Source organism: Jaculus jaculus, chromosome 5 (assembly GCF_020740685.1).
Source record: "Jaculus jaculus isolate mJacJac1 chromosome 5, mJacJac1.mat.Y.cur, whole genome shotgun sequence".
NCBI lineage: Eukaryota > Metazoa > Chordata > Mammalia > Rodentia > Dipodidae > Jaculus > Jaculus jaculus.
The window spans coordinates 38034624-38061803 of record NC_059106.1 but is presented as its reverse complement, the minus strand read 5'-3'; the positions used below and the strand labels follow the sequence as shown (position 1 = coordinate 38061803).

The following is a 27180-nucleotide window of genomic DNA, read 5'->3' as shown; positions in this document are numbered from 1 at the left end:
AAGGCCCCCAGAGAGAGGCTCAGAGCCATGCCACCTTCCCCTTGGATGGACAAAAGGCCTGTGAACCTCCTTGGAGAAGCCAGGTGAAACCCAAGTTCATGTGCTAATGAATAATCCATCGTGTGGCCATCCCCCTCCCCCCCACACAGCTAGGAGATGATTTCCGGCACTGTGGCTGCGATTAAAGGCGGTGATTAAAATCTGCCGAGGCACATGTTAATTTGCTCAGATTCTGATCTCCTTTCTGGGTATTTAAGCAGAATTCCGTCTCTGAGAGCTTTTGGCCTGGCTGGCAGCAGGCAGAGAGGCTCCATGGAGAGGAAGAGCCTGGGGACCCAGGACCAGGAGTTAAGTCTTCTTTGAAGACTGAAGAGGGCTGCGGAATAGACAAGGGTGGGGGGGTGCCTAGGGGCCCCGGTTGAGCCCCTTCCCTCTAGGATGAGCTCTACATGCTCAGATCAGGGGCAGGACTCCCAGGTGCCCCTAGGCCAAAAGGCCCTACTGAGTCTGAGCTCTCATTATAGGGAGAACCAGCTTCCTGGGAGCAGTCCTCTGCCTCTCCAGGGCTGGCCTGGGGCTCTGGTGAGCCCACCCTTTACCTCAGAGGCAGTGTCAGGAAAAGGGTTGGAGGATTCTGTGCCCTGAGACATGGGAGGCTGCCCAAGGCACTCAGCCAAGCCTGATGGGGAACAGAGACTGTTCCCTCTCTGTGCCTCGGTTTCCTTAACACTCGATGGACTCACCACATACCTGTTCACACATGCCCACGTCCAGTATTACCAATGTCTGACCCTCATTCAGGGGTATGTGCTGGGAAATTGTCCCAGCCATGCTATATTGTGCATGTCTCACACACACCCCAGACCCTACAGGGTCATCTTCTGGACTCTCTGCTATTAGAGTTCCTTGCCCTATAGACTGGACAGAGGCCCCCAGGGGCTCCCTGATGTCCCACAGTGGATAGCAGCAGAGCCAGGACCCAACTTCCATGAAGCCTGTTCCCCAGTTACAAGGAAAAGAATGAATAGCGCCCCAGTCCTGTACAAAAGTGCCTCCACCCTACAAGGCCACAGGAGGTCTGTGGGTAGCTCTAGGCACAAGTGAGGATGGTCAGCTCTCAGTGACACATAGCAGGATACTGAGCAGGAAACAGCCCCAAAGGGGCAGGGATGGAGGTGGCATTCACAGGACAGCCAGAAAGGCCACTGAGCAGGTAAGGGAGACACTTTGACCCCCAGAGAGACAGGGACCCCGGGTGCCCCTTTGGTACCCAGGGTAGGCTGCAGCCAGCCAACTTGAACCCCAGCACACTCCTAGCCAGTGGGCAGCTCTATGAGCAGTTGGGGCAGCACCTGGGAGCTGAGCCCAGCATCATGAGGGAATGCTACAAGGCCAGGGGCTACAAATGCTACTGTAGACGAAGCCAACCTTGGTTGAAAAGGAATGTGGAGGGCAATGCCCAGACCATAAAAGACCCCAGCTCAAGCCCTAACTCAGCCTGCTTCTGAGTGGCTCATAAAAACTCACTGCCCCTCTGGCCTGTTTCCCTTCTATCAGCTAGGAAGGTCCAGTAGCCTGGACGTTGGGCCAGCCTGGAGCTTGGCACTCAGGCTTCTTTCTATAGAAGAGAGGTCTTCTGGGTGGACAGTGGGCCCTTTTGGCCCACTGGACTAGACGTTCTGGCACCAAAGGGCCAAGGATAAGCCCCGCTTTAGTAGCCACTGCTGCAAGGAGGGGGACCAAAAGCACTGACTCCACTGTTCTGGGGGCCACAAGCCCCGCCTCTGGCCGAGCAGCAGTGTGCCCAGCAGCAGAGAGACAAGAAAAACACCTCCCCCACCCCGTCAATAGAAAAGCAGGACAATTCACACTTGTGAACCCTTTGTGGGGTGCTTCCAATCTGGACTTCCAACTCTGCCCTACATACATCTCCAAGGAAACATTGCCAGTGGCCAGCTGCAGTGGGCTGAAAGTCACAGCTGTACCCAGCTCAACACACCTCAGCAGGCCACTGGGCAGCAGCCTGGCCCTAGCTCCAGGGGATGGGCACAGCCAGCGGCCCCAACCCAGTCCTGATTCTATCTCTTCAAGGCTGCTTCAGGGTGCCCAAGTCATGAGGGCCCCAGAGGCCACCAGCACCCACCTCTCTGTGTTCCATATAAGGAAACAAAGACATAGGAATGCTGCCCAGGAAGACCTCTAGCCAGGCAGGAACAGAGCCGAAATCCTGCAGGTCACCCTTTAAGGTGGGCTAGTCCTTACAAACTCTTGCTCCAGCAGTGCCCTCAAGTGTGAGCACCAATATCTGTTGGCATGGAGTACCGTAATTATCTCAGTAGTGCGTCTAAATGCAGAAGCATGGGCCCCTCGGGTGGTGAGACCATACTGCCAGCCCTGCTGCTGGGAGTGACACAGGCCCAATAGCCCATGCCTGAGACGTTTTATTAATTATTCAATGTTGAAGCCAATTTAGTTTGCTCCTTGCCTGGATGGAGCATTCTGTCAATGTTACCACCTCTGTTAGGAACGTAAGCCACTCTGGAGGGCCTGGCAGGAGGCCTGGCCACCCCACACCCTGCACATCAGTACAGACCAAGCAACCACTTGTCCTGAGAAGTAATGGAGTGGCAGAAGATGACAAATGGCTCAGAAGGTGAGGTGCTGGCAGTGGCCTTCATGGACACGCCTCCCTTAGCACCAGTATCTTCAGTACAGAAGCTCACTGTGGCCTTGGTCTTCAAATCCCTGCATAGAGTCATGTTCACGATAAGTTGAACTCAAGCCTCCATCTAAATGGTTAAAGTCTTCAAAGCAGAGTTGCCCAGTAACCACAGATGCTTCAAACTGACCATGGCTGCCCAGTGACCACAGCTGCCCAAGATGATCATGGATGCTCCAGTGAACACAAGCTATTCCAATGACCAAGGATGTGCCAGGTTGAGCATAGCTACCCTACTTAACACAGCTGCCCCAGTTATCATAGCTCCTCAAGGGACCACAGCTGCCCCACTGACTAGTGACTATGGCTGCCACAGTGGCCAAGACTGATCACACCCGTCCCACTGGGTGGCTCAGGGACCACAGCTGCCTCAGACTGACAAAGGAGGGGCTGTCATTCAGGTCTGGAATGCCCACACCCCAAAGCCTCGTGAAGTCATGTTAAAAGAATATCATTTGGGCTGGAGAGATGGCTTAGCGGCTAAGGCATTTGCCTGCAAAGCCAAAAGACCCAGATTCGATTCCCCAGGACCCATGTAAGCCAGATGCACAAGGGGGCGCATGCATCTGGAATTCATTTGCAGTGGCTAGAGGCCCTGGTGTACCCATTCTCTCTCTCTCTCTCTCTCTCTCTCTCTCTCTCTCTCTCTCTCTCTCAAATAAATAAAATAAAACTTTAAAACTATACTTTAAAAAAGGAACATTATTCAGGGCTGAAGAGATGGCTTAGTAGTTAAGGTGCTTACCTGCAAATCCTAAGGACTCAGGTTCAATTCCACAGTGCCCACATAAGCCAGATGCACAAGATGGTACATGCATCTGGAATTCATTTACAGTGGCTAGAGGCCCTACTGCACCCATCTCCTCCATATACCTGCCTCTCTCTCTCAAATAAATAATATTTAAAAGGAATATCATTCAACTCCAAGGCTAGGATTTGAAAAAATGAAAAAAGAGCAGAAACTACTGGAGGTGGGGGGTCTATGGAGGAGGAGGGCAATCTCTGGCCAGATTGTGATTTTTCCCCCACAGCATCCCTGCTGCACTGCCTAGGCAGGAAGGCAATTGAGACCCTCAGGATGATAGCCAGCTCCAATCACAGAGCCAATGAGGTTCAAGATAGCAGTGGGGGTGAGCCCACAGGGCATAGAGCAGCCCAAGAGCTGCGGAGCTTCCGAAAGATTCCAGCCTGAATCACCATGGCCTCAGTGCAGCTCCTGGACCCCTGTGCCCAGGGGCCTCACCAACATCATCTGTGACAAAAGCACACCCATTGTCTGGCTCCTCACCCCCTCCCAGGAGGGCCTTACGGCCCACTCAAGCACTAAAGGGAGGGCTTGGCCTAGGTCAAAGGGTCAGAGTCCTCTCTGGAGCTGCAGAGGCCCTGCTGGAGCCGGAGGGAACAAGCATTGCCCCAACCACCCGCTCTGCCTCCTTGCACCAACCTGACCTAGATTCTGTGCCCACGTGCAGCCTCTATGCAGAGCCACGGCCAGCCTGGCACTGAGACAGGTGGGCAGCCCTTCAAAACCAGCACAGCCACATGGTCACCAGTGTGGCTCTAGGACACACCCCCTACAGGGTTCCAGAGGAGCTGCCCATCCGTTCCTAGGCTTTCACTATGTGAGACCCCAAGATCCCTGCCTGAGAGGGGCTTTGAGAGGCTATAGGCCTCCCCACCCCCAAGGACCTGGGAAAGAAAGGTAAGACAAGAGGTGGGAAGCCCAGTCAGCCTCCTCATTTCAGGTTCAGCAGCCCTGTGGGTGGGCAGCATCACCCTTGCACCAATGGCTTCAAGACCCAGAGAAGCTAAGAGACCTGCCATGGCCACTGGGCTTGCTCACTCAGCCTCAGCTCAGGTCAACTCTAGCAGCCCTAGGTGCTACCCAGAGACCCACAACCTCTGTCCCCAGGCAAGCTAGCCAGCCCCCCAGGATTGGCATCCTTCAGCCTTCTCAGACTGCATGACAGCCATGTGCCCAAGCATCTGATCTTTATGCCTATGAGCCCCTTGGCCAATTGCCTGGATTAAAAATATGAAAAGGGCGCTGGAGAGATTGCTTAGTGGTTAAAGCACTAGCCTGAGAAGCCTAAGGACCCAGGTTTGATTCCCCAGTACCCATGTAAGCCAGATGCACAAGGTGGCGTATGTGTCTGGAGATCGTTTGCAGTGGCTAGAGGCTCTGGCGCACCTGTTCTCTCTATTTGCCTCTCTTTCTCTCTGTCTCTCTCTTTCCTTCAAATAAATAAACAAAATATTTTTAAAAAACATGAAAAGGGCTGGAGAGATGACTTAGCGGCTAACATGCTTGCCTGCAAAGCCTCAGGACCCATGTTTGACTCCTCAGATCCCATGCATGACAGGCACACAAGGTGACACATGTGTAAGGTCGCATATGCACGTAAGGTGGCACACACATCTGGAGTTGGGTTGCAGCGGCCCTGGTGGGCCAATTCTCTCTCTCTCTCATAAAAAAAAAAAAAAAAAACATGAAAATCCTTGAAAACAGAGGGATGTGCCTTCTGCATGCAAATGTATGCAAATATATATCTGCCTTTATGTTCCTAGGCCAGAGGGTCCCTTAAGACCCACATGGCCCTCCATCTCAGGAGCCACAGTTGACCAGACCAGTGTCCCTCCTTACCCTTCCTTCTCCTGTCTATTCCCAGGCTATCAGCAAATGTTTATTAAGAAGCTTCTGTGTTCAGAAAGTTCCTGGGGCTGGGGAACCAGACAGCCTCCTCACCTGGGAGGGAAGGACCATAGCAGTTATCCCAACTCCTGGGTAGAGTTCTGTGTAGGGGACCCAAGGTGGCACAGCCTTTTGAAGGTTCAGGAAAGAAAGGGCCTTTTCTCTGGAGAGCAGTGGCCAGTGGGGATATGGTGTACAGAGAGGATCTGGGTACATTTAAGGATAGATGGAGGAGTGGGTTGCCTTCCTCAGTTAGGGCCTCAACCTGGAGATAAGGAAACTGAGTATATGACATGGCCAGTGGGGTATGGTCACTGCCAGGGCAGGAAAAGCATTGGCCCAGGGCCCAGATCAGATAGGGCATGTATTCAGAACACAGGCAGGCCAGAGGAGACCATGCATAGACCAGCTGCAATGGATCCCACTGCTACCCCTCATTGTGCCAATGATGAACCACCCCATCTGTGGAGCTCACCTGAAACTGCTCCAAATGCTGGCCACCTGGGCTCTCCAATTTGATTCTCTCTTGTGGCTTCTCAAGCTCCATCACTCTTTTCAGAAACCATTCACCAGTGCCAAGTGGTAGTATTTAAAATCCTGAACAGCTCATAGGCCCGAAACAAAACAATACCCAAGCCCGAGGCCACCTGTGGTCAGTTCCACCATGCCCCACAATGATGCAGTTCTTGGTATTAGTACCAGGGAGATAGATCCTAGTGGGCAGCAAGTTGTGTGAACCCTCTGGCTTCTCTAGGTTCTACCTTAACCCATTTGGCCCTCCTGAGCTCTAATCCCAGAGGCACTGCAGCCTGGCACTCAGGGAGGGGGGTTAGGCTGGTACTCCACAAAGGAGCACCAGGTCACTATGAGGCAGCAGAACACCCAGGTACCATCACATCCTTGTATCTGAGCTGCAGGAGAGGTAACCCTGGTCTAAGGCTATGGTATGCATCCTGCCATGCACGGCACCACCAACTTGGACAGAGATTTTTGTGACATAAATTCAGAGAGTATAAGCCAGTAAGACCCTGGACATATAAGAGGTGAATTAAATGCATATGTAGAACAATCTCTAGAGAGGCAGATCTTTTAGGATACTGTGTCCATGTAGATGAGGGTCTATGTAGGTTTTCCTTGAAGGATAGAGCCAGTATTCTGAATTCAATTCCCTGCATTAAGCACCATGATCTTGGCCTGTATGCCCTTGGTGCCAGTCCCTATCCTCACCCTTTGCAAACCCCAGCCATGTGCTACCTATAGACAACATTCCCTTGTCATCTGTTTATGAAAAGGCCTCCACAAATTCAGACCCTTGTGGCATCTAGAATACCACTATCTTTGACAGGAAATGGATCTGTAGATCTCTACCCAGAGTTTGCCAGGGAGACTACAGCCAGCCCAAACATAGTGTGATTGTTCCTGGGAGGTGTGAATACACAGTTCATAGAGGGGTGTGAATATACATCTCAGAGTAGGAGTGTGAATGCACAGTTCAGGGTAGGGTGTGAACACAGCTCAGGGCAGGAGTATGGACATGCAGCTCAAGGCAGGATATGAGTGCAAAGCTCAGGGTGGGAGCTCCAGACGGGCAGATGAGTGTACAGCTCAGGGTGTGACCACACAGCTCACAGGAGTATAAATGCACAACTCAGGACAGGGGTGTGAACACACAGCCAGAGCATGAAAACAGCTAAGGGTACGGGTGTGAGGTCACAACTCAGGGCAGGGCACGAGCACACAGCTCAGGGCAGGGGTGTGAGCGCACAATACAGGTCACGCCCCCGGCCCCATGAATGTCACCTGTAGCCGTCACATAGACTCACCCACAGCCCATGGGGAAACTGGCTCTGCCCAGGGCACCATGATCTCATCCTGTGAATTCTTGGTGCCAGCCCCTCTTCTCACCCTCTCTCCACCCCCACCCCACCCCCAGCCCTGTGCCACCTGCAGACAGTGTGGGCCCAGCAGCTACACAGACAAATGCTTGTTTTTTCAAGGTAGGGTCTCACTCTAGCCCAGGCTGACCTGGAATTCACTTTCTAGTCTCAGGGTGTCCTCGAACTCACAGCGATCCTCCTACCTCTGCCTCCCGAGTGCTGGGATTAAAGGCGTGTGCCACCACGCCCAGTTTGTTTTCTTTTTTCTTTAGGTCGAAAAGAAAAGAAAAGGAAGAGAGTGAATCACTGGGCGTATTCAAGTGAAGACTCGAAGCAGCAGCACTACTGTCCCATCAGGCAAAACTAAAATGTCCCTTGCCACTCCCACTCTGGTGATCCCACTGTGAGTGCCTGGGTGGGCTTGTGACTCCATTCTGGCTAGACAGTCAGCCCTAAGAGAAGATGCTCGCAGGAGAACTGAGGCAGAAGTTATCAGAGTCCATAAGGCTTACTTGCTATGCCGAGGTTCTACCTCAAGTCCATAGAGTCCCTAAGGCCCCAACAGTGGAAAACAGAAGCCACCCCATGGATGAGGTGGATGGCAGGGTCCAGACACCAGAGCCAGAGGCCACCATGCACTAGCCAGTCCCACCTGGACTTAAGAGTCATGGGCACCCCAAAACCCAAGACATTCTGGACAAGAACTAGCCAGCATGGATGCCCACCAGAGTAGGGCCCAAAACCCTGTGCCCACAGCTGAGTGTCCAAGGACAACACAGGCCAGACAGGCTTAGCTTTGGTAAAAGGTGATAAACTAGAAACTAGGCTAGCCAGAGGGCCTGGTGACAGGTAAAGACACCCCTTATAGCTCTAGAGTCATGCAAAAATTTAGGGTCCCTTCCCAGAGGGAGCCCTTCCCAGCCCTTTTCTTTCTCGTAGGAAGAGTAGGAGAACTGTCCTACACTAACGACTGATCCTCCTCCAAGATCCCTAGACAAACCAAGATCAGAGAAAAGCTCAACTTCCTGGTTCAGATGGGTAAACAGGCCCAGGGAAAGAGGTTCACTCGAGGTCACCAGCCATGGTGAAAAGTGTGAGGAGCCCAGTATCTACCCTGCTCCAGTACCTTTTCCCATATTCTGCTCTGCCCTGCAGGAGTCACTACTCTCCTGAGAAATGAAAAGGTTCCAGACTGACTGGGCTGCCAGTAGGAGCCACCCCTGTGACCTCATGTGTCCTTGGGGCAGAGGCAGCAGTGACGTCTTAGTCACGCCCTCAGCTTTTTAAGGCTTTTTAAGGCTGAATGCAAGGGCAATTTAGGTCTTTTGACTAGACAGACACAAGAGCCCAGGGCAGAGAGCACAGATCGGGGCCAGTTGGAAACACAGACCACAGTATGACGCTGTCATACTCCACCCCAGTCCAAAACCCCTTTCAGAGGCAGGAGCCTGCCCCCAGATCCTACAGAGGTCAGAGAGCATCCAGCTACCTGGGGTAGCTTGCTGGCAGGCTGGGGGGCAGGAGGCTGGGGTGACTTTTGGTTTGCTGAGTGACTGGGGTGTTCTTAAGAGGGGAATAACCCTCCAGGGACTTCCTAAAAAGGAGGCATGGTAGCCTCCACCCCACTCCCATCCTCTGGTAGCAGCAAGAAGAAAGCCAAATTGGAAAAAAGTCTGGAAAGAAAGCATCTGGGATCAGGTCAAGGGCTGATGAGACCTGGTTCCAGTGGCCCTGAAGGATATAGGTAGGCCTCACTCTGGGTCCCAAATCACCTCCAGTACCCCCAACCCACCTGATGTTCCCCAAGTGGTGTCGTCTCCTTCCAAACACAGAATATAATAAATCCCAATAATGCCAAGCCCAAAATAACCCCCAACGTGCCACTTGAAGAGCTGAGCAGAGAATGGGGCTGACTCAAACACAGCTGCAAATAGCTTTAAAAATACACCGAAACACACACAAACACAGGCATACATGAGCGCTGCCTGCGAAGATGTTTGCCTCCACCCACATGCCCTGCTCAACAGGTATGCGAGGTGAGGCTGGGGACATGAGGGCGGGAGACCCTGCCCTTCACCCCTGGGGGCTGGGAAGAGGCTTGCAATAGCAAGATAGACAGCGGATGGTATTTTCCTGTTGTCCCTGAGACTCGGGGTCAGGATCAGTCTCTGACAGAGGCAGGAATGCAGCGAGATCCTATGCTGATCAGCTCTGGGCTGCTCCCGGGCAGGAAACATCCCTGGCACCTAGGCTTTTGAGGGTGGGCAGTGGGCAGGGACTGGGTGACTGATAGACTTCCAGGCATCAAAGCACCCAGCAGCCAGTTACAAGGGCCTACAGCCTTGGCTCCCATGCCACAGGATCTTGAATGGGCTGACCCCAGGGAACTGCACAGTGCTGGCACACAGAGGAGGAACTGAAAAGGAGTGCACTCTATTCCTGCCGTTCAGCATCCCTGGGTCTGGCCTGTGGAGGCTGTGGAAAGGAGTAGAGAGTCTCATGGGAGAGGTGAGGTCAGGCCACATGACCTCCCTCCCTGAGCTTCAAGTTTTCCCCATCTGAGGCCTATGTGGCAGGGAGCCCCAACCTGAATGGCAAACTCCTGAAGGATACCCAACCCCTCCATGACAAGGACATAGCTCCTCAGAGCCTCAAACCTTCCTTTTGCACCACCACTGCCACTGAGCCTCCAATATCCAAACTGAGTTCAGGGATCTGGCTCAGTGATCTGCCAAGATGGGCCCCTTACTTGGAACCACCTGGCCAGGGCCAGAACGTTTAAGGGATCAGGCTAGGGCACCAGCGTGGGAGTGACAAACTCATTTCCCTAGGGCCCTGGGGACCATTATAGAAACCCTTCAGAACTCCTCCCCAGACTCAGGGTCTCCATTTGTGACAGAGTTCCACCAGGAGGACTCAGTGTCAGGCATCAAGTCACTCTTACCCAGTAAGGGGGAGGTTCCACTCAGGGTGTGCTGGCTGAACCTCTGAGGAAGAGGAGGTCTGTGGCTTTGACTCTCTGTAACCTGCCTGGAGGGCAGCCACTTCTCATGGTGCTATGCCACACTAGGCCAACCAAGCCCCTTCCTGAGTTAGTGCTTAAAAGTTAGGAGGGAATGCAGTTGATCTCCAGGGACCTGCTGGGGAGGCCACATGACTCTCCTTTAGGGCCATCTGGGTATGCTGAGTATCACCTAAACAATTGGTGAGAGGAAGGTCCAGGCATCTGCCAGGTAGCACTGATAGCTATGAGCTTGAGGCTCCTGCAGGGCAGGAAGGAACAACAGAGCAGAGGTGCCCACCCAAGGCAGCTAGGGAGGCAGAATGTGCTTGGCTGGGTTTGGAGATGGACACTGTGGCCCTGACAGCTCCTTCCACAGTAGCACCTGCATGCAGGTAGTGACAGTCTGGTGACAAGACACCCAGACTGGGTGCAAGCATCAGCAGCAGTCACTGGCCACAGCAAGTGATGGACAGTGAGAGCTGGAAGGACAGGGCCACAGGACAGGAGAAGCATTGCTCAACTTTGCCATGGGAGGAGGGCTGCCGTTACAGAGTTGCTCCTGCCCCAGGTGAGCCCCAAGAGCCCTCCATGCTGACAGGCTGCCATCAGCCCCTCTCCCAGGCCACAGACACCACCTGCTGCTCTGGAATTTTGCTGTGACCAATGACCCCACTGCCTGAGAAGTGGGCCACGGGCCTGGCCTGGAAACCGTTGCTCAGAAACTAGCAGATCACGAGATCTGCCTCACAGCAGGCAGCCTACCGGACATGTAACAGCAAGCGCCTTGGCTGTGGCCTACAGCCACCAACCACAGCCCCAGCCTCAACCTACAGGCATACCTGACAGCCCTCTTGCTGAGGGTTCAGATGTCCCAAACCTCCTCCCCAGGGCTGGGGGCATCCTTCACTTGGGAAAGGTAAGAAGGGTTGTCCCAGCGGCTGCTGTCCCACCATAGCCACAATCCTGAGATACAAGAAGCCACAGCCATCTATCCCAACAAGGACCATAGTCTCAGGGCCAGTCCTTCTGCCTTCACATGGCTTGGCTAAGTTGGAACATCAGCCAGCCCCTCTGCTAGTTTGCTGTGGGAGATACAGTGACCAGGAGCTACCAGGGTCCTAGAAAAAGAATAGCAAGATTCAGACACTGGGTATGGCTTTCCTCTGTTAGGAGAACAGAGCTCTGGGACATAACAGAAGTGAACATAAGAGGTGGTGGAGGAAGGGACCTGCTCCTCCAGAGGGGCTGGCTCTGGGCAGGTGCCATGAGGACACTGCTTCCCAAGGGTCATCTGCTCCTCTGCATGCTCAGTCCTCTTGACCCTTCCTTCAGGCACAAAAGACAATCCTCAGTGAGTGCTTACTATGTGTAGATGCCCTTGTCCCACCCTCCACAAGAATCCCAGGATTCCAACAGGCTCTTTCCCCTGCCAGCCTCAACTTCCTCATCAATAAAATGGGACCCATGATAGGATCAACTGAAAATACACACATAAGGGGGGCTATTATAGTTACCTTCATGTTGCTGGGACAAGACACCTGACCAAACGTAGCTGATGGAGGAAAGAGTTTATTTTGGCCTATAGTCTCAGGGGAACATTTCATGATGGCAAGGGAAAGCAAGGCACAGCAGAGGCTGGACATCACAATCTTGCTTCAGCAGATGGAAGCTAGCAGCAAGAGAGTGAGCTGAGCTCTGGTGAGGTAGAACTGACTATAACACTCAGCCCCCAACAACACACCTCTTCCAGTAAGGCTCCACCTCCCAAATGCCATCAGTTAGGGACCAAGAGTTCAGAACACATGAGTTTATTACGGGGACATCTGATTCAAACTACCACAGAAGTCTTATCTCCTGGGCTACATGTGGGAGGGGTATCAGCTGGAGAACCAGGGGGCTCCATGCCATGCCCTGAGAATAGAAGTCATGCATTTTGGGGTGATCCTACCACACTTTGTTTTGGCAAACTGTCCCAACTGTCCCAGAAAGCAGGATGCAGTGGGAAATTATTGCATAATATGGGATGGGGGTTCCAGGCCAGGGTGGGGGTGGACAGTGCTAAGAATACTCAGGGTGGGACCTAGGGGAGGAGAGGGACGAAATGCCAGCCAAGTCTCCCCTTGGGTGTTCTCCTAGTCTAGCCTGCTTGATTCAGCTGAGCATCTGGCTATAGCCCCAGACCCGGCCTTTGGCTACAGCCCCAGCCTTCTAATGCAGCCCAGCTTTCTGATACAGCCCCAGCCTCCTGCTGCTCAAGATGCCCCTTCTGAAGATCTGTTGGTAGCAAGAGAAGAGGCAGGTTGGGCAAGGCAGGAAGGGGTAGGATCAAGGACTTCCAGTCCCCCGCCCATGACAGCCCCTCTCCATAGGACTCGCTCTAGGATAGCAGCTGCTGCCTTTGAGCAGAGATGGAATACTTCCGCAGGGCAGCTCCCCCACTGGGCAAAGACCAGGTGGAGGGGCAGTGGGAAGGGGGAGCCTGGGCTTGAGCAGCTCCTATGGAACCACCAGCTTGCTCCCTGAGGGTCCATAGTTCTCAGTGCAGCAGCTTGGTTCAGCCCCTCGCTAGCCTCAATTCTCTTTCTACAAACTTGGGTGGACACATGACTCTCCATGGCTTGGGAGGAGGGCAGAGCAACACCAGCCTGGCAATGCAATAAAAGCTCTCCAACCCTCCCACCTCCACCCCAGGGGCACCCCTCCCAGCAACGAAACCTAGAGGCTGAGGGAGAGCATCCACTTCACCTGAATTGCCTAGGGGCTGGCCACCAGAAGCAGGTAAGCCTAAGTCACCAGGCTGGGCACCCAGAGGCTCTGTTCATCTCCCGTTCCATTAGCCCGTGGCAGAACACAGTGCTCACTTATTTGGCATGGCATTTCTAAACGATGACAACGATCCCGGGCTCAGAACATGCCGTGTGTGTGTGTGTGTGTGTGTGTGTGTGTGTGTACAGACATTTCCGCACCAGCATGCATATGACAGTGCCTCCCCTGCAGCTCGGGCCTGAATCATCAGCCAAGATGAGGCCCAGAGCACATCACGGTCCAGGCCTAGTAGGACTCAGGGAACAGAGGCTCTTGGATCCCCCGGATCCGTGAGAAGGTCAGCCTTGGCCTATCCAACCACAAGAACTAGGGCTGCGGTTCTAAGATGGCTGTCTCCCCTTCTCAGCACCTGAAGGACCCCACAGCATGCCTTGGTCACAGCCCTTGGAAGGCTTCTGGCCACAGGGATGGGATTGGATCAGATGAGATAAGCAGTGGCCCTTGGAGCCAGTTCCTGGGGCTGGACGATGCTAATAAGGAGCAGGCAGAAGGGGCTTGTTCTGAAAGTGGGAATCTATAGAAGTCACCTGCTTAAGCTGCAGAGAGATAACTGGGTCTCCAGAAGGCCAGTATTGATCAGAGCAGACCTGAAATCCTTCTTCATTAGCCATGTTCTTGCTACAATTTCTCACTTGTCCCCACAGGTCTTGTCCCTTGGGGAGACTACTACACATTACTATTGGGGTAAGGAAGACTCATATGGCTCTGGGCCCTGCATCCCCCATTAGAATCTAGAGTAGGCCTCTTGGGCAACCTTTCCTCAACTACGAGGGATGGAGGAGAGTTCAGATGGGGTATTAGTTCAAGCTAATCAGAGACTGTCCCAGGACACCCTAAGGCTGTCCACTGTCTACTATCGACATTGTATTCTAAACACCACCAAAGTCCTATTTCTAGGGGGCTCTAGGGGAAGTGGACAGTGTTGCTGCATGGCCAAGCAATGGGCCTAGAAGGGAAGCCATGAGACAAGGCCACCTTCTTGAGGTCAACTTCCCCTTCCCTGGAGCCAGAAACTCAGCACATGTCTTCTAGCAGGTTCCTCATCTTCTCTTCAGGTACCTCATTTACTCTCACAGCTCTATCAGCCACCCCCTTCTTACAGATGATGAAACCCAGACTCGGAGAAATAAGTACCTTGCCTAAGAACTCATAGTCCAGAGAGTAAAGGCAGTAGTGGAGGACTTGAGCCCAGGCTGGAAATGCCCGGACCTTGCACTTGGAATTGGAGGACATGGCCTGAGGGTCTGAGGGAGTGAGAAGCGGTACGAAAGGTCTGGGGTTTCTGATACAGATAAAGGACCAGCTTGGTCATTAGTCCCTTTCGTGTCTGCTGCAAGCGGCAGAAGGCCAATGCATCTTTGCTCTGTGCAGGAGGCTTAGGGAGGTGATCAGAGCTCTTGGAAAAGCGGGCCATTTCATGATTCGTTAACGAGGCACCCAGAGGACACCACCCTGCAGGGGAGGGCCAGTAGCAAGAGGAAAATCACTTGCAATGTCTCAGGAAGAATTAGAACATCAAGTCATCACTGCAGACCAAAGCCCCTCTGTATATACATGCCAGACACGGGAACAGGAAAGCCACAATGACATCCACCTCTGCTCCCATGGGTCTGCCTGGAAAAGCCTTAAGGACACAACTCAGCTGGACAAGTATCACAGGATTTCCAGAGTGTATCAGGAAAGGCCAGCGGAGCTGCTGAGAAACTGTGCAGATCAACAGCCTCACTCACTTCCTGAAGATTGGAAGGGTGTTAAGACTGAGCTCAATGGATGACAGCCGTCCAGTCCAATGCCAGTCTCCTGTTCACTAAAGGTACCTGCAGCTGACGCTCAGCTATTTAAGGCTGCTGCTCTCTGGGAAAGACTTGAATTCTGAAGTGTTTCAGGCAGCAGGCATGGGGCAGGACGGTCAGGCCCCTCAGCTACTGTCCTGGCCTATACTCAAGAGCCAAAGTGTTAGTTCGCATCATTGTCATCAGAGGCTGCTATTGTCAGCCCACTACACAGAAGAAGTTACCAAGGCTGTGCTCATTGCCTATGGTCTCCATCTCACTGGGCAGAACCTGGACACCTATCTTCCAGGAAAAGCTACAGCTAAGCCTGTTCAACCTACTTCAGGAAGGAACAGCAGTGGCCCCCTAGCCCACTCCACCTAGCACCTTTCATTCCCTCCCTCTGTAGGGAAGCCCATTAGGACAAATGTAGTTCTGCCGAAATGGCCTGCAGGGTTGAAGACTGGCTGGTCTGCATTTTCCTTGCTTCAGGGTAAGTGAAATACAGCTACAGCCTGGGGTAGTGCTGGAGCCAAGCATCTCAGAGGATTTCAGCCCCTGTCTGTGCCTCCTCAGAACTGCCATGGGGCCCTGAGGGCCTGTCAGTGTCACTTGCAATAGGAGTAGAGAGAGCAGCTGCTCAGCCCAAGGTACCAGCCTAGAGCCAACAACTGAAGGCCAGAAGAAAAGAGCACTTAAGGGACCCCAGAGGCCCCTTCTCACCTATCTGAGTACCTCTGGAGGTAGTGGCTGGCCCAAGGAGATACTAGGATGATGGGAACCTGGGAGGCTTGCCAGTTTGGCGGGGGGGAGGGGGATCCCATGGCTGTATGACTCTGTTCTCACCATCAGTGTGTCTCACATAAGTACCAGTCTGGTCCTGAGTCCAGAAGACCCAGCAGTGTGCAATTTGCACTCTTGACTTTGGTTCACCATCATTGGGGCAGAGGGATGCCGGGTTGGACCACAGGCCATTGAGATGAGCTGATTAGGAGACCCCTAAAAGATGTGTCTACGTCCCCAGAACCTGCAGTCATAACTGCATTTGGAGAGCAGTTCTGGAGATATAACTGAGCCAAGGATCTTGAGGAGATGACCCTAAACATCCATGGCTACCCAGGTGGCTCTAAATCCCATGACAAGTAACCCCAGAGAAAGGAGAAGGTTCAAGAGCAGAGTAGGGGAGACAGAATAAAGGTCTGGAAGGGGACTGGAGAGATGGTTTAGCAGTTAAGGCATTTGCCTGTGAAGCCTAAGGACCCACGTTCAATTTTCCAATGCCCATATAAGCCAGATACACATGGTGGCACATGCATCTGGAGTTCATTTGCAGTGGCTAGAGGCCCTGGTGCACCCATTCTCTATCTCCTCTCCCTCCCTCCCTCCCTCCCTCCCTCCTTCCCCCCCCCCCCACTCTCTCTCTAATAAATAAAAATAAAATACTGAAAAGGCATGGGAGGACAAGACAGAGAATGACGCAAATAGAGACCCAGCTTGCCAAGGACATCCAGAGCTACCAGAAACTGGAACTACCTTCCTCCAGAGCCTGCAGAGGGAGTATGGCCCCACTCACACCTGACATGTCAGACTTCTGGCCTCTAGGATTGTGAGAGGAAGCATTACTGATGCTGTAAGCTATTAGTGTGTGGCATTTGTTCCGGCACCCTAGGAAATAAAAGCTCCCATGTTGGGTTGAACAAATGACACTTGGACCCCAGGAAGGAAGAGGACTGGCTAGCTGACAGTTGAAGGCATTCTGCTCCCCTAGGGAATGAGGACTCCAGTAGCCACAGACCCACCCCCTCTCCCCGCCTCCCCCAGTCAAGCATGAAACTGTATGTGGCCAGGAGAGTGCTGACAGTAGGTGGCTCCAGGTGTGGCTTTGCAGAGGAGGAAGGGAAGCACAGATGGTTAAGTGACCTGCCCAGGTCCCACAGCCACTTAGAATAGGACTGTTCAGGTACCCCAAAGCCTAACTGTATCCTAAGAGGCACCTCAAATCTTGTCAGTTCAAGAGAATGCTCACACAGACACAGCATCTGCCCAGATGTGACAGTATGACAGGAGAGGAAGTTAGGCTCAGGTATTGGTGTGAAACTTAGGTCAGAGGCCTCCCCAGGCACTCCCTAAACCATGCAGAAAGACAGAGAGAGACTTGTCCTTCTCTGTCCTCCAGTCTTCCCGACACTCTGGGCCTTCCAAGGTCAGTAAGGCTCAGAAATGCAGCCCCAAGTGAGCAGCTCGAAGCCACGGGACCCTACACATTCTCTTCCTACCACACCCTCTGCACATAGCAGGGCCTCAGAAAAGAAAATGGGAGCCCCAAGAATGCTACACAGAGCCAGGTATGGTGGTACAAACCTGTAATCGGCATTCAGGAGACTGAAGCAGAAAGGTTGAGTTCAAAGCCAACCTGAGCTACAGAGGCTGGGTATCTCTGTTTTGAGGGCAGACCTTTATAACTATATGTGGGTTACACACATGTAGAGATTATGTACAAGTGGATAGGTGTGTGCACATGTGTACAGGTGTTCCAGGGTATGTGCATCTCTGATGGTCCAGCAAGGAGGAGAGAAAGACAGTAAGAGTCATGATCCCAAAGGATACAGGTGAGCTGAGTTCTATGTTCCCTCAGCCCCAACAGACTGATGGAATGGACATTCCACTCCCCAGCCCCATCTGTTCCTCAACCTCCCCAAGGTCCCTCTTGTTTGCCATCAGGCTTGAATTCTCCTGGCATGATCTGCCAACATGTATCTGATATGCAGCAGGAGCCCAGAAAGCAGGTGTGAGTAGCCTATTCCCATCAGTGGGGGCAGAGACCCCAGATCAAGCCCAAAGGCTTCTGGGAGCACAGAGGATGGAAAATGCATGCGGGAAGAGAGGGGCAACTCTGGGTCAGGTGCGCACCTTGACTCCCTCCCCAGGCTCCTGCTGCTCTAGAAGTCACCTAGAAAGAGAGACAGGCAGGCACGCACACGCGTGTGCACACGCACGCACATTCACACACATGCTTGCACACAAGGCTGCGGGGACAGGAGTCTGAGGGAGGTTAAAGCCAGACTCATCCTCAACCCTGAGGAGGCCTGGAAGGCCAAGAAGCACTGAAATCCCACTGGCCCTAAGCCCCTCTCCACAGCCCAGGCTGGTCAGCTTTTGGCAAGACTGGGCAGTAGAGGCGGCCTCCTTTGTCCCTTTGTGCTGGGCGGGCAGAAAGGACAAAAGCTCACTCCCGGCTGGCTAGCTGCTGCCGCTGGAGACATCTCCAGGAGCCCTTCCTCCGTCTGCCTGCGATGCTGCCTGTTATACAACAGACCTAAGAATAATCCACAGGGCGGTCACAGACGAGCGCCTCACCCTGGGACCCCTCCAGCTGGAGTGGAGGGAGGGAACACTGGGGAAGGACCCTGCTTCTGTCTAGGACTGGTCTGTATGGAAGCTGTGCAACCCCCCCCCAAGCAGCCACCCCGCCCTCAGCACCTGGGAAACCTGCTGCAATCCTGATTCCCACCCTCCCCCCAGCCACGGCTCCCAGGATGAGGAGGATCCAGGGCCATCTGTATCCATTGGTCCTGAGGTCAAGAGTCCTGGCGAAGAGTGGGTAGCTACAAGGAAGCTGCACCTCTGATGGACACATTAATGTCTGAATCCTACATAGCTACCCCTCCCCAGCAGCCAGGGGCAGCCAGGGCCCCCATAGCCCACAGGCTGAGAGCTGCAATGGATACAAGAAGGCTAATGGCAGCAAGAGGGGGACCCTGTGCATTCTGAGGCCCAGCAGGCAGCCTCATACCCCTCTACTGCAGCAGGTGGCAGGCAGCCTGTGGGGCACTGGCACATGCTCCAGGCTGGGCTCCTGCCCTTCTCAGGAGCAAGCAGCAGGGCGGGTGCGATAGTTGGCAGCTAATGAAGTAGTCCTGTTAGGCGCGGAGTAACTGAGTCTATACAAATTGGCCCACAGCACTTCATCTATTGCAGACATTAAAAATTAAAATCCAATTACAACTCTTATTGTCAAACCTGGTTGCTGCCGATTACAGCAAGCCATGTGTGGGGTGGGGGATTATGTAACCTGAACTCTTCATGGTGGGGCTGAGAACCTCAGCCACCAGGGCTTCCTGTACCCCAAAAAGGGTCTTCAAAGGACCTCTGACATCCAGAGGCCCCTTGGTCTCTATAGGAGGTACCAAGACCACCCAGGGCCCAGGGCCCATAGACCTAACTGAAGTTCCAACTCAGGGGGAGAGGATCCCTCTCTTGTCACCTAGAGGACCCACTGCCACTGCCAACACCCTCTGGATGTTTCCCCTTCCCCAGCTGTTCCCCAGTGTGAAGGTCCTAAGTCTTGCCAGAGGACAAATGACAGGCCTGCCCCAGCCTCAAGTCTACTCATACTCTCTGGTTGGGCACAACTCCTAGACGTCAAGGCTACCAAACTAGCCCCCAGAACCCCAGGCACAGCACACTACCTGGGCTACCTCCAGCCTCTCCTCTTGTTTTGTGACCAGGAGGGCTTAGCTCTTTTCTCACAGAGAACAGGGAAGGTGATCGTGGGACCCAACCCCCACTACAGCCAATGATACACACTGGCTACCAACTCCCTAGTCCTCTCTACAACCAGCCCCTCCCCATGGAGCATCACAGAGAATGTGGCCATGGAGTAAGTACAGAGGGAATGTGACTGGGGAAGGCTAGGGCCAGAATCCTGCAGGGAGACATACAGGCCAGCTTCTGCCCCACCCACCAGACAGGAAGTAGGATCATGACCTCTGGCCTGCTCACTTTCCATGCTACTCAGTTTCCCCTACATAGCTACAGCTCTCTAGCTGGGCCTTTGTTTAGGGGGCCTGACAGGACACCCCTGGATGTGTGCACTGGGCCCTATGGCTGAGACACCAGCTGGCCATCACCTCAGAAGCCCAGGGCATTAGAGGACAAAGAGACACATTGGTATCTTCTCATGGTGAGGTGTAGAAAAGCCATAGAGAAAAGGACTACCTTGGTGTGGGGTCCAACATCACCCCACCAGCCTCAAGAGTCACTAGGCAGCATAGGGAGGGGAATCTGAAGGGCGTGAGGAAAGGGGAACGAGCGGAGGGAAGGCCTCTTATTCTCATAGCACCTATCTCTCTTTTGCCACTTTCAGAAGCGCCCACATCCTCTAAAGAACACTCCATAACTCTCTGGAATCTAGAGCCCCAGAAAGTGCCACTCACAGGGGATGCTTGGACTCTCCGAGTCATGTGGTTTCTTCCTGTCCTGACACTGCCCAAGGCACCCCTACGTGCTGATGCCAGAGGTGGGGCAGAGATGCAATTCCCGACAACATGCACACCAGCCAAGGCAGATGGGTATCTCCTGCAGATCCACATGGGGGTGGCCCTGCTGCACCATCCACTGGAAGACAGGGGAGCCCCCCAGTAGGGGTCAGTCTCAACACAGTCACAGCCCCAGTGAGACATCGTCCTGAAACCATGGGAGGAAAGTTTGCAGGCACTCTGATCTCTCATCCAGCACCTGAGGCCACCAAGAGAGCCCTGGACCCCTCTACTGTCCCAGGGCGATCCCATATGCGCATCTCTGCCCAAGGCCACCAAAAGAGCAGCAGCTGGGGCCCCAGATGCTGCACTGGAACCGCGAGCGCCCCCTCCACCAGCGCTGCTTGGACCGGGGCCGGGGGTAGCGGCGCCCCCGCGCGTCTCGCGGCCGAGGCCCCGGCGTCTGCAGCAACAGGAACCTACTGTGCTTCTGCGGGGCGGCTCCCGCGTCCATTGTCTCCGCGGCGGCGGCGGCGCGACTGCGGTGAGGGCGCGGACCCCAGCGGTCAGCAAGCGGGCTCTGACTCGGGCTTGGGCTCCAGCGGCATCGCTCCGCGGGCTCAGGCAGCCCGCGTCGGGCTGTGCGCGCAGCGCGCTCGGGCGCGGTGACACTGCGCCCCGTGCAGGCGCCGCGCGAGAAGCACGCTTGTCACTCGTGCCGCCCGCACCACACCCCCTGCCCGCCCCGCGCCGGGAGGGGGCCAGGGGCGCGGGATGCGCTACGCGCAGCCCTGGGCGCAACGTGAAACCCGGCGGGCGAGAGCCACGCGCTGAAATGGGGGCGCGAGGCGGACCGCAAGACCAGCGCCCACCCCGCGCCCGCCGCAACCAAAGTACTCTTTCCGCAAAGATGCTCCCGCAGCTTCCCCCCCCCCCCCTCCGCCTCTGCGTGGCCAGAGCCTTGGACCGGGAGGGGGCGGGGCCGATTGCGCTTCCTCATGTCGAGGCTGCTCAAAACAGCTAAGGCAGAGAGTGGAGCCAGCTGTCATTCTCGGTACCTCTGGCCCAAGTGCTTGAACGCGATGGTCTGGGTCACCCCTTCCCCATCCAAGACATCGGATCCCTGAAAGTCCTGGGGTCGGTGGGAGAAAGTGATAAACCAGCCCCAAGAGCAGGGTAGGAGCATCCCTTAGTTCCCTTCTAGGGGAAGTGTTTTTAGGTCAGAACGGGAAGGGGCTTGATGCTGCAGTCTTGGAACCTGTCACTCCGGCCTAGAGAGAGAACCAGGGTAGGAGCTGTAAATGCAGTGCCGGCCTGCTTCTCCTGGGGCCAGTTACTGGTCTTCCATAGAGCCCATTGTCCCAGGTCCTGAAGGGCATCCATAGTCCACCCAAGGCAACCTTCTTGGCACCTCCTTACCAGACCAGGCTTCTCAACTGCCCAGGCACTTCTTTCCAGGGTAACCCCCACCTCCCGACCACTTCTCAGTCTGCAATAGGCAGGGATGGAAGAGGAAAGGCCAAGAGAGAGTGTCTCTTGACACACCTGTGTGCACAGAGGCCTCCAACTCCTCCTGAGAGTGTCCCGGACCAGATTGTAAAGCAGCTTTCTCACCAACTATGGCACAGATAGCGCCCCAGCCTGCCACCAGGCCACTCCTAATCCCCAGTCCACTGGGGAATCATGGCATCCACGTCACACAGTGCTATTTCTGCACTGTGCTTCAGGGTCTGACCTGAACAGTTCAGAATGGGAGAGGAAATACTAGCCAGGCCTGAGAAGAAGGGGATGTGCCCATAGGAGTCTCACACCCTAGGGAGAAAAGACAGAATCTGGGATGAGGCCCAGGATGGGCAATGAAGTGTGATCATGCTCACAGTGTTCGTTGAGGCAAAGGGCATTTTACTCCAGGGCAGAAGTTGACCACCCTTTGGCTCTGGTCTAGTGACTTAAGAGGGCACAGGCTCATGACCCAGTTCCCGCAGGTCCTTGAGAAGACTCTGCACCCCCTCCCAACTCGAGCCTCAGTTTCCCAGATGCTCATTCACTGGTCTCTACAGTTCTTTCCAGAATCTTGATTGTCCTCAAGCTGCCAACAGATTTCTCGGCTCTGCCTTAGACCCCAGTGCCAAAGCTGACCTACAAGGGATGGTGTGGTGCATCTGCAAGGTGTTCTGCTCCAGGCTCACTGTCCCCTCCCAGCTCTGTCTGCAGGATGCTGAAGCCCTGTGGGGTACACATTCTGGGATGCCTCATGGGGCTGAAGCTGGGTGAGCTCAACTTCTGCCCAGTGTAGGTAACCATGGGTGTTTCCACCATGGCCTCGAGCCCCCGACATCACTACCTATCACCACGAGGTCGTGACAGCTTTGCGCCAGGAGCTGCAGCTGTCTTGGCTCTGCTGCGGAGGGAACAAAGGTAATTAGAGTTACTCTTTCCCAGAGGCCCATGGTGCCAACTCTGCACTTCTCCTTACAGGGAAAGCTTCCCTTGGCCATAGTCATGCGGGCACAAGGCTACCTCAGACTCCATCCTGGCTTCCTCTCCTGCCATGCTATCTCCAGCAACTTCTCTGCCCACTCACCCCCACAGGGGCATAATGACATCCAGGCCAGAGCAGGGCCATACACTCCTGTCTTCCACCCACACCCTGAAAGCATGAGCTGGCTCAACTCCAATGTGGAATGAGAGTCCAGAAAGAGGAGCAAACGAGGTGTGAATGAGCTAGGACCTCAGACCTCTCTGGGCTGTATGAGTGCCAGGGCCCTAGACTCCTAACCACCCAGATCCTCACAGTACATGCCAGGAGCTGGCAGGAGCCAAACGTAGGCCAGGATGGGATTCCCGAGGAGAAACTGTGAAGCACTCTGTGAGCAAACCTGTGGTGCCAGTACTTCCAGTCTTCTGGCACTTCACAGAAGAGGCAGCACTGGCACCAGGGCTGGGGGCGTCCTTCTCTGCACCTAATCTACCCCCAGACCCTCCAGGGTGTTCTCAGTGGGACAGCCCTGTATACCCCTCTCCTGGTTTACAGAATGCCCCTAGAGCTAGGTGGGTGCAGGTGGGGTGGGAAAGCCCAATCTCCTCCACTTCCTAGGTATCGAATGGGCAGAAAACCCTCCAGATTGCACCCACCTATACACATTTTTCCAGACAGTATGGGGCTCAGTTGGGGGCAGTGGGATCTCTCTTCATGAGACAGGTGCTAGTTACTAATAAAGCCCCAGAAGAAAGAAGACCATAAACCTATGCTCCCCCTGGGGAGCCGATAGCCAGAGATGGGGGGGTGGGCCGGAGACAGGGAGCTGGAAACCAAGAGCACCAGGCCAGAGAAACCTGGGCTTCCAGTCCTACTGCTCCTGCACAAAGCGGGAACTGAAATGCAAATTGAAAACCAAGAAACAAGTCATTAAGGAGGCAGCAAGAGGGGGTAGACAGATGGCTTAGTGGTTAAGGCCCTTGCCTGTGAAGCCTAAGGACTCAGGTTCGATGCTCCAGGTCCCACGTAAGCCAAATGCACATGGTGGCACATGCATTTGGACTTTGTTTGCAGTGGCTAGAAGCCCTGACACACCCATTCCCTCCCTCCCTCCCTCTCTCTCTCTCTCTCTCTCTCTCTAATAAATAAATAATAAATTAGAAAAAAAAATTTAAAAAGAGGCAGCAAGAGGCTCAGAGGCTGATCAGAGGTTCCAAGCATCCCTGGAATCCTTCTGCTGGCTGATTCCACTGTGCCCGCTATGAGGAAAAGAAGGACACAAGACACTACACACACACACACACACACACACACACACATACACACACACACACAAATGGGTGGAGGGTTCATTGCCCACCATAATGGTCAGGTGCTCTTGGTGCCATTCCAGCAGACAGAGCAGACAGCCTGCCCCCTAGGCCACCAGTGAGACCAGCCAGTCTTCCTGCCCCAAGTCTCCCAGTAGAGCCTCTCCTTCAACTCCCACAAGACTTTCCAGCTGCTCTAATATACCCACCAGACTGCTGAGACACAGGGTACACATCAAACACCCCTTCCCTCCTATATATGATACAGTCTCCCTCCTGCTCCATGTGTCCCTCCCTTTTGCCTATTTCCCAAACGCTGGAAAGCCTCCCATGGTTTCTTTGTCCTTCACAATGTCCCAGGACATAACCCTGTCTTTGTTTTGAGTTGCCTTTTCCAGAAAGATCACGAGGTCCCTGCAGAGAGGGAGCCACATGTCCAATGACATCCGCCCCCCCCACACACCCATGAATAGGCCTGGCTTTGGGGGTATCATCAAGTGTGGTGCCTCCTTCATGGAAAGGAGTCCAGCTAGGCTCAGCCACATTGCCCAACCTCTGTGCTGTCCAGCTCGGGGTGTGACAGGCGGCTTGGGGCAGGAGCAGGGGTCAGAGGCCTGTCCTCTAGACTGCAATCTCCATCCCCGAAACAGGCCCACAGAGATGCACGCAGGGAGGCAGCAAGAGGCGCAGCCAGGGCACTGCAGAGAGAGCAAGCACAAGCTCGCCAAATCAATACATCTAATTGGGTAAATGTGCAATTCTCAACTGACTAAATTTAGAAAGTGTGTGTTTCGTTTTCTACCAGCATCTGGTCTTAAGACGTCCCGTTCTCAATCAGAACTCAAGACAACATACAGGATCAGCTCTCTGTTCCCACCGGCTTCTGCTTCCCACACACAGGCCTAGGGCCTGGCACCTGGGGAGGGGAAGGCAGGCATGGCCAGCACTGGGAGAGAAGTAGGTGAGCTGGCCTCTAGCCCAGGGCAAGCCTCCAAGCACTTTGCTGTGTCAAGCTGGTGGCAATGAGAAGGAGTGGGATCAGGCTGGGCTGGGAGGGTCAAAGATCCTTTGTGGATGCTGCTGGCCCTTAGGAATCAATGACTCCTGACACATTATTTTCCTTAAGAGGAAAACTGAGACATGGGGAAAGGAAGGCATCTGCCTAGCATCCCTAGAGTCTGGGAACAACACTCACAAATGCCCCCTCTTCTTGGCAGGCTGCTTCTATATAGGTTTTACAGGACAGGGAGTATTATGGGAAGGCATGGCCACCTGTGTGCTAGATCCTCACCTCCTCTTGGTTAGCCTGGCCCTAGGCACAGGGCAGCCTTGGCAACTGAACCTGAGCAGAGACCAGGCTTTTTCTGGACAGAAAGAGTGTTGTGCTGGGAAGCAAATCTATTGCATCCTGCCAACCCCTGGGATCTGGAGAGGAGATATCCATGGAGCCATCAGGTCATCTAGTTCAGGGTAGGATATGAGGCTGATGGACAGATGCAGGGGGGCAGGCATGGCACCCAGCCTACATGACTGGAGACCAATTTAAGAGTCAATCATGTGCTGCAGAGATGGCTTAGCAGTTAAGGCACTTGCCTGCAAAGCCAAAGGACCCAGGTTCAATTCCCCAGAACCCAGGTAAGTCAGATACACAAGGTGATGCATGTGTCTGGAGTTTGTTTGCAGTGGCTAAAGGCCCTGGTGTGCCCATTCTCTCTATCTGCCTGTCTCTCTCTCTCTCTCTCTTTCTCTCAAATAAACAAATAAAAATAAAGCTACATTTTTTAAAAAAGAGTCAATCATGGGGCTGGAAAGGTGGATCAGCAGCTAAAGGTGCTTGCTTGCAAAGTCTGCAGGTCTGGGTTTGATTCCCCAGTACTCAGATAAAGCCAGATGCACCAAGTGGTTCATGAGTCTGGAGTTAGTTTACAGTGGCAAGAGGCCCTGGAGCGCCCATATTCATTTTCTCTCTCTCTCTCCCTCTCAATCCTTGCAAATAAGTAAAGATGTTTTCAAAAATAAAGGTGGGGCCCTGGAGAGATGGCATAGTGGTTAAGGTATTTGCCTGCAAAGCCAAAAGATCCCAGTTTGATTCCCCCAGGACACACATAAGCCAGATACACAAGAGGACGTATGCATCTAGAGTTCATTTGCAGTGACTGAAGGCCCTGACGTGCCCATTCCCCCCTCTCATAAATAAATAAAATATATTGAAAATAGACAAAGGGGGACCGGGGAGATAGCTTAGTGGTTAAGGCATTAGCCTGAAAACCCTAAGGACCCAGATTCAATTCCCCAGGACCCACATAAGCCAGATGCACAAGGTGGTACATGTGGTCTGGAGTTTTTTTTTGAAATGGCTGCAGGTCCTGGCACACCCATTCTCTCTCTCTCTCTCTCTCATAAATAAAATAAATTAAAAAGGGGACTGGAAAGAGCAGTTAAAGGCACTTATTTGCAAAGCCTGATGCCCTGGGTTTGATTCCCCAATAACTACTCATGTAAGTAAAGTCAGCTGCACAAAATGGTACTGGTATGTGCAGATGGAGTTCATTTGCAGTAGCAAGAGGCCCTGGCATGTCCATTGGTTCCCCCCTCCCACCTCTCTGCTTTCAAGTAAATAAAACTATAATATTTTAAAATGAGTCAATCACATTCTGATATGTTATGGTTGTTGACTGCTGGAGTGTTCAACACAGAGTGGACCTTCAGGCCAATGGGAAGAAACAGATGATGCTGGAGCCAGTTGTAGGCTCAGAGAGTGGAGAACAGTGGGTCTTCACTTCCCCAAGCCAGGGATGTCTCTTTCCTGGACAGTGGGCCAGGACATCCTGGGACCTTGGGTATGACAGGACCACCCAGATAAATATAAGCCCTTGCCCTCTCCCTTTCCTCCCTGCAGACGCCCCCCCCAAACACACACAGAACCACAGGCCTGTCTGGGTAGGCCTTCTCTAACAGTGCTAGGGTCATGTGCACACTTGCGTCTGGGCAGGAGTGGGGGAGTTGGGGGACAGAGGAGAAAAACAAAATTTTTCTTTAAATTCATGTCCCCAACACACAAGGACAGGAGGCAGGAGGATCTTGAGCTCAAGGCCAGCCTGAGCAACTTAGCAAGAGCCTGTCTAAACCAAAAAACAATAAAAAGAGAAGGGATATAGAGATCCTGTCTCAAAATAATAATAAGGTGGGGCTGGGAAGATGGTTCAATGGTTAAATCACTTACTAGCAAAGCTTTCCAGCCAG

At 53.6% G+C, this 27180-nt stretch overlaps 1 protein-coding gene across 2 annotated transcripts in view; it reads right to left on the bottom strand.

Moving 5' to 3' along the window:
* Positions 1 to 27180, bottom strand: part of Plch2 (phospholipase C eta 2) — an 84020-nt gene that overhangs the window by 40636 nt on the left and 16204 nt on the right. Inside the window, exon 1 of one of the 2 annotated variants that reach the window (XM_045151209.1) lies at positions 20632 to 20748. The exons of the other annotated variant lie outside the window; for it this stretch is intronic. Within the exon in view, the coding sequence (XP_045007144.1) occupies positions 20632 to 20662 (31 nt within the window). The 5' untranslated portion in view covers positions 20663 to 20748. Of the gene's footprint in view, positions 1 to 20631; positions 20749 to 27180 lie in introns of those variants that run through there. 2 annotated transcript variants of the gene reach the window in all.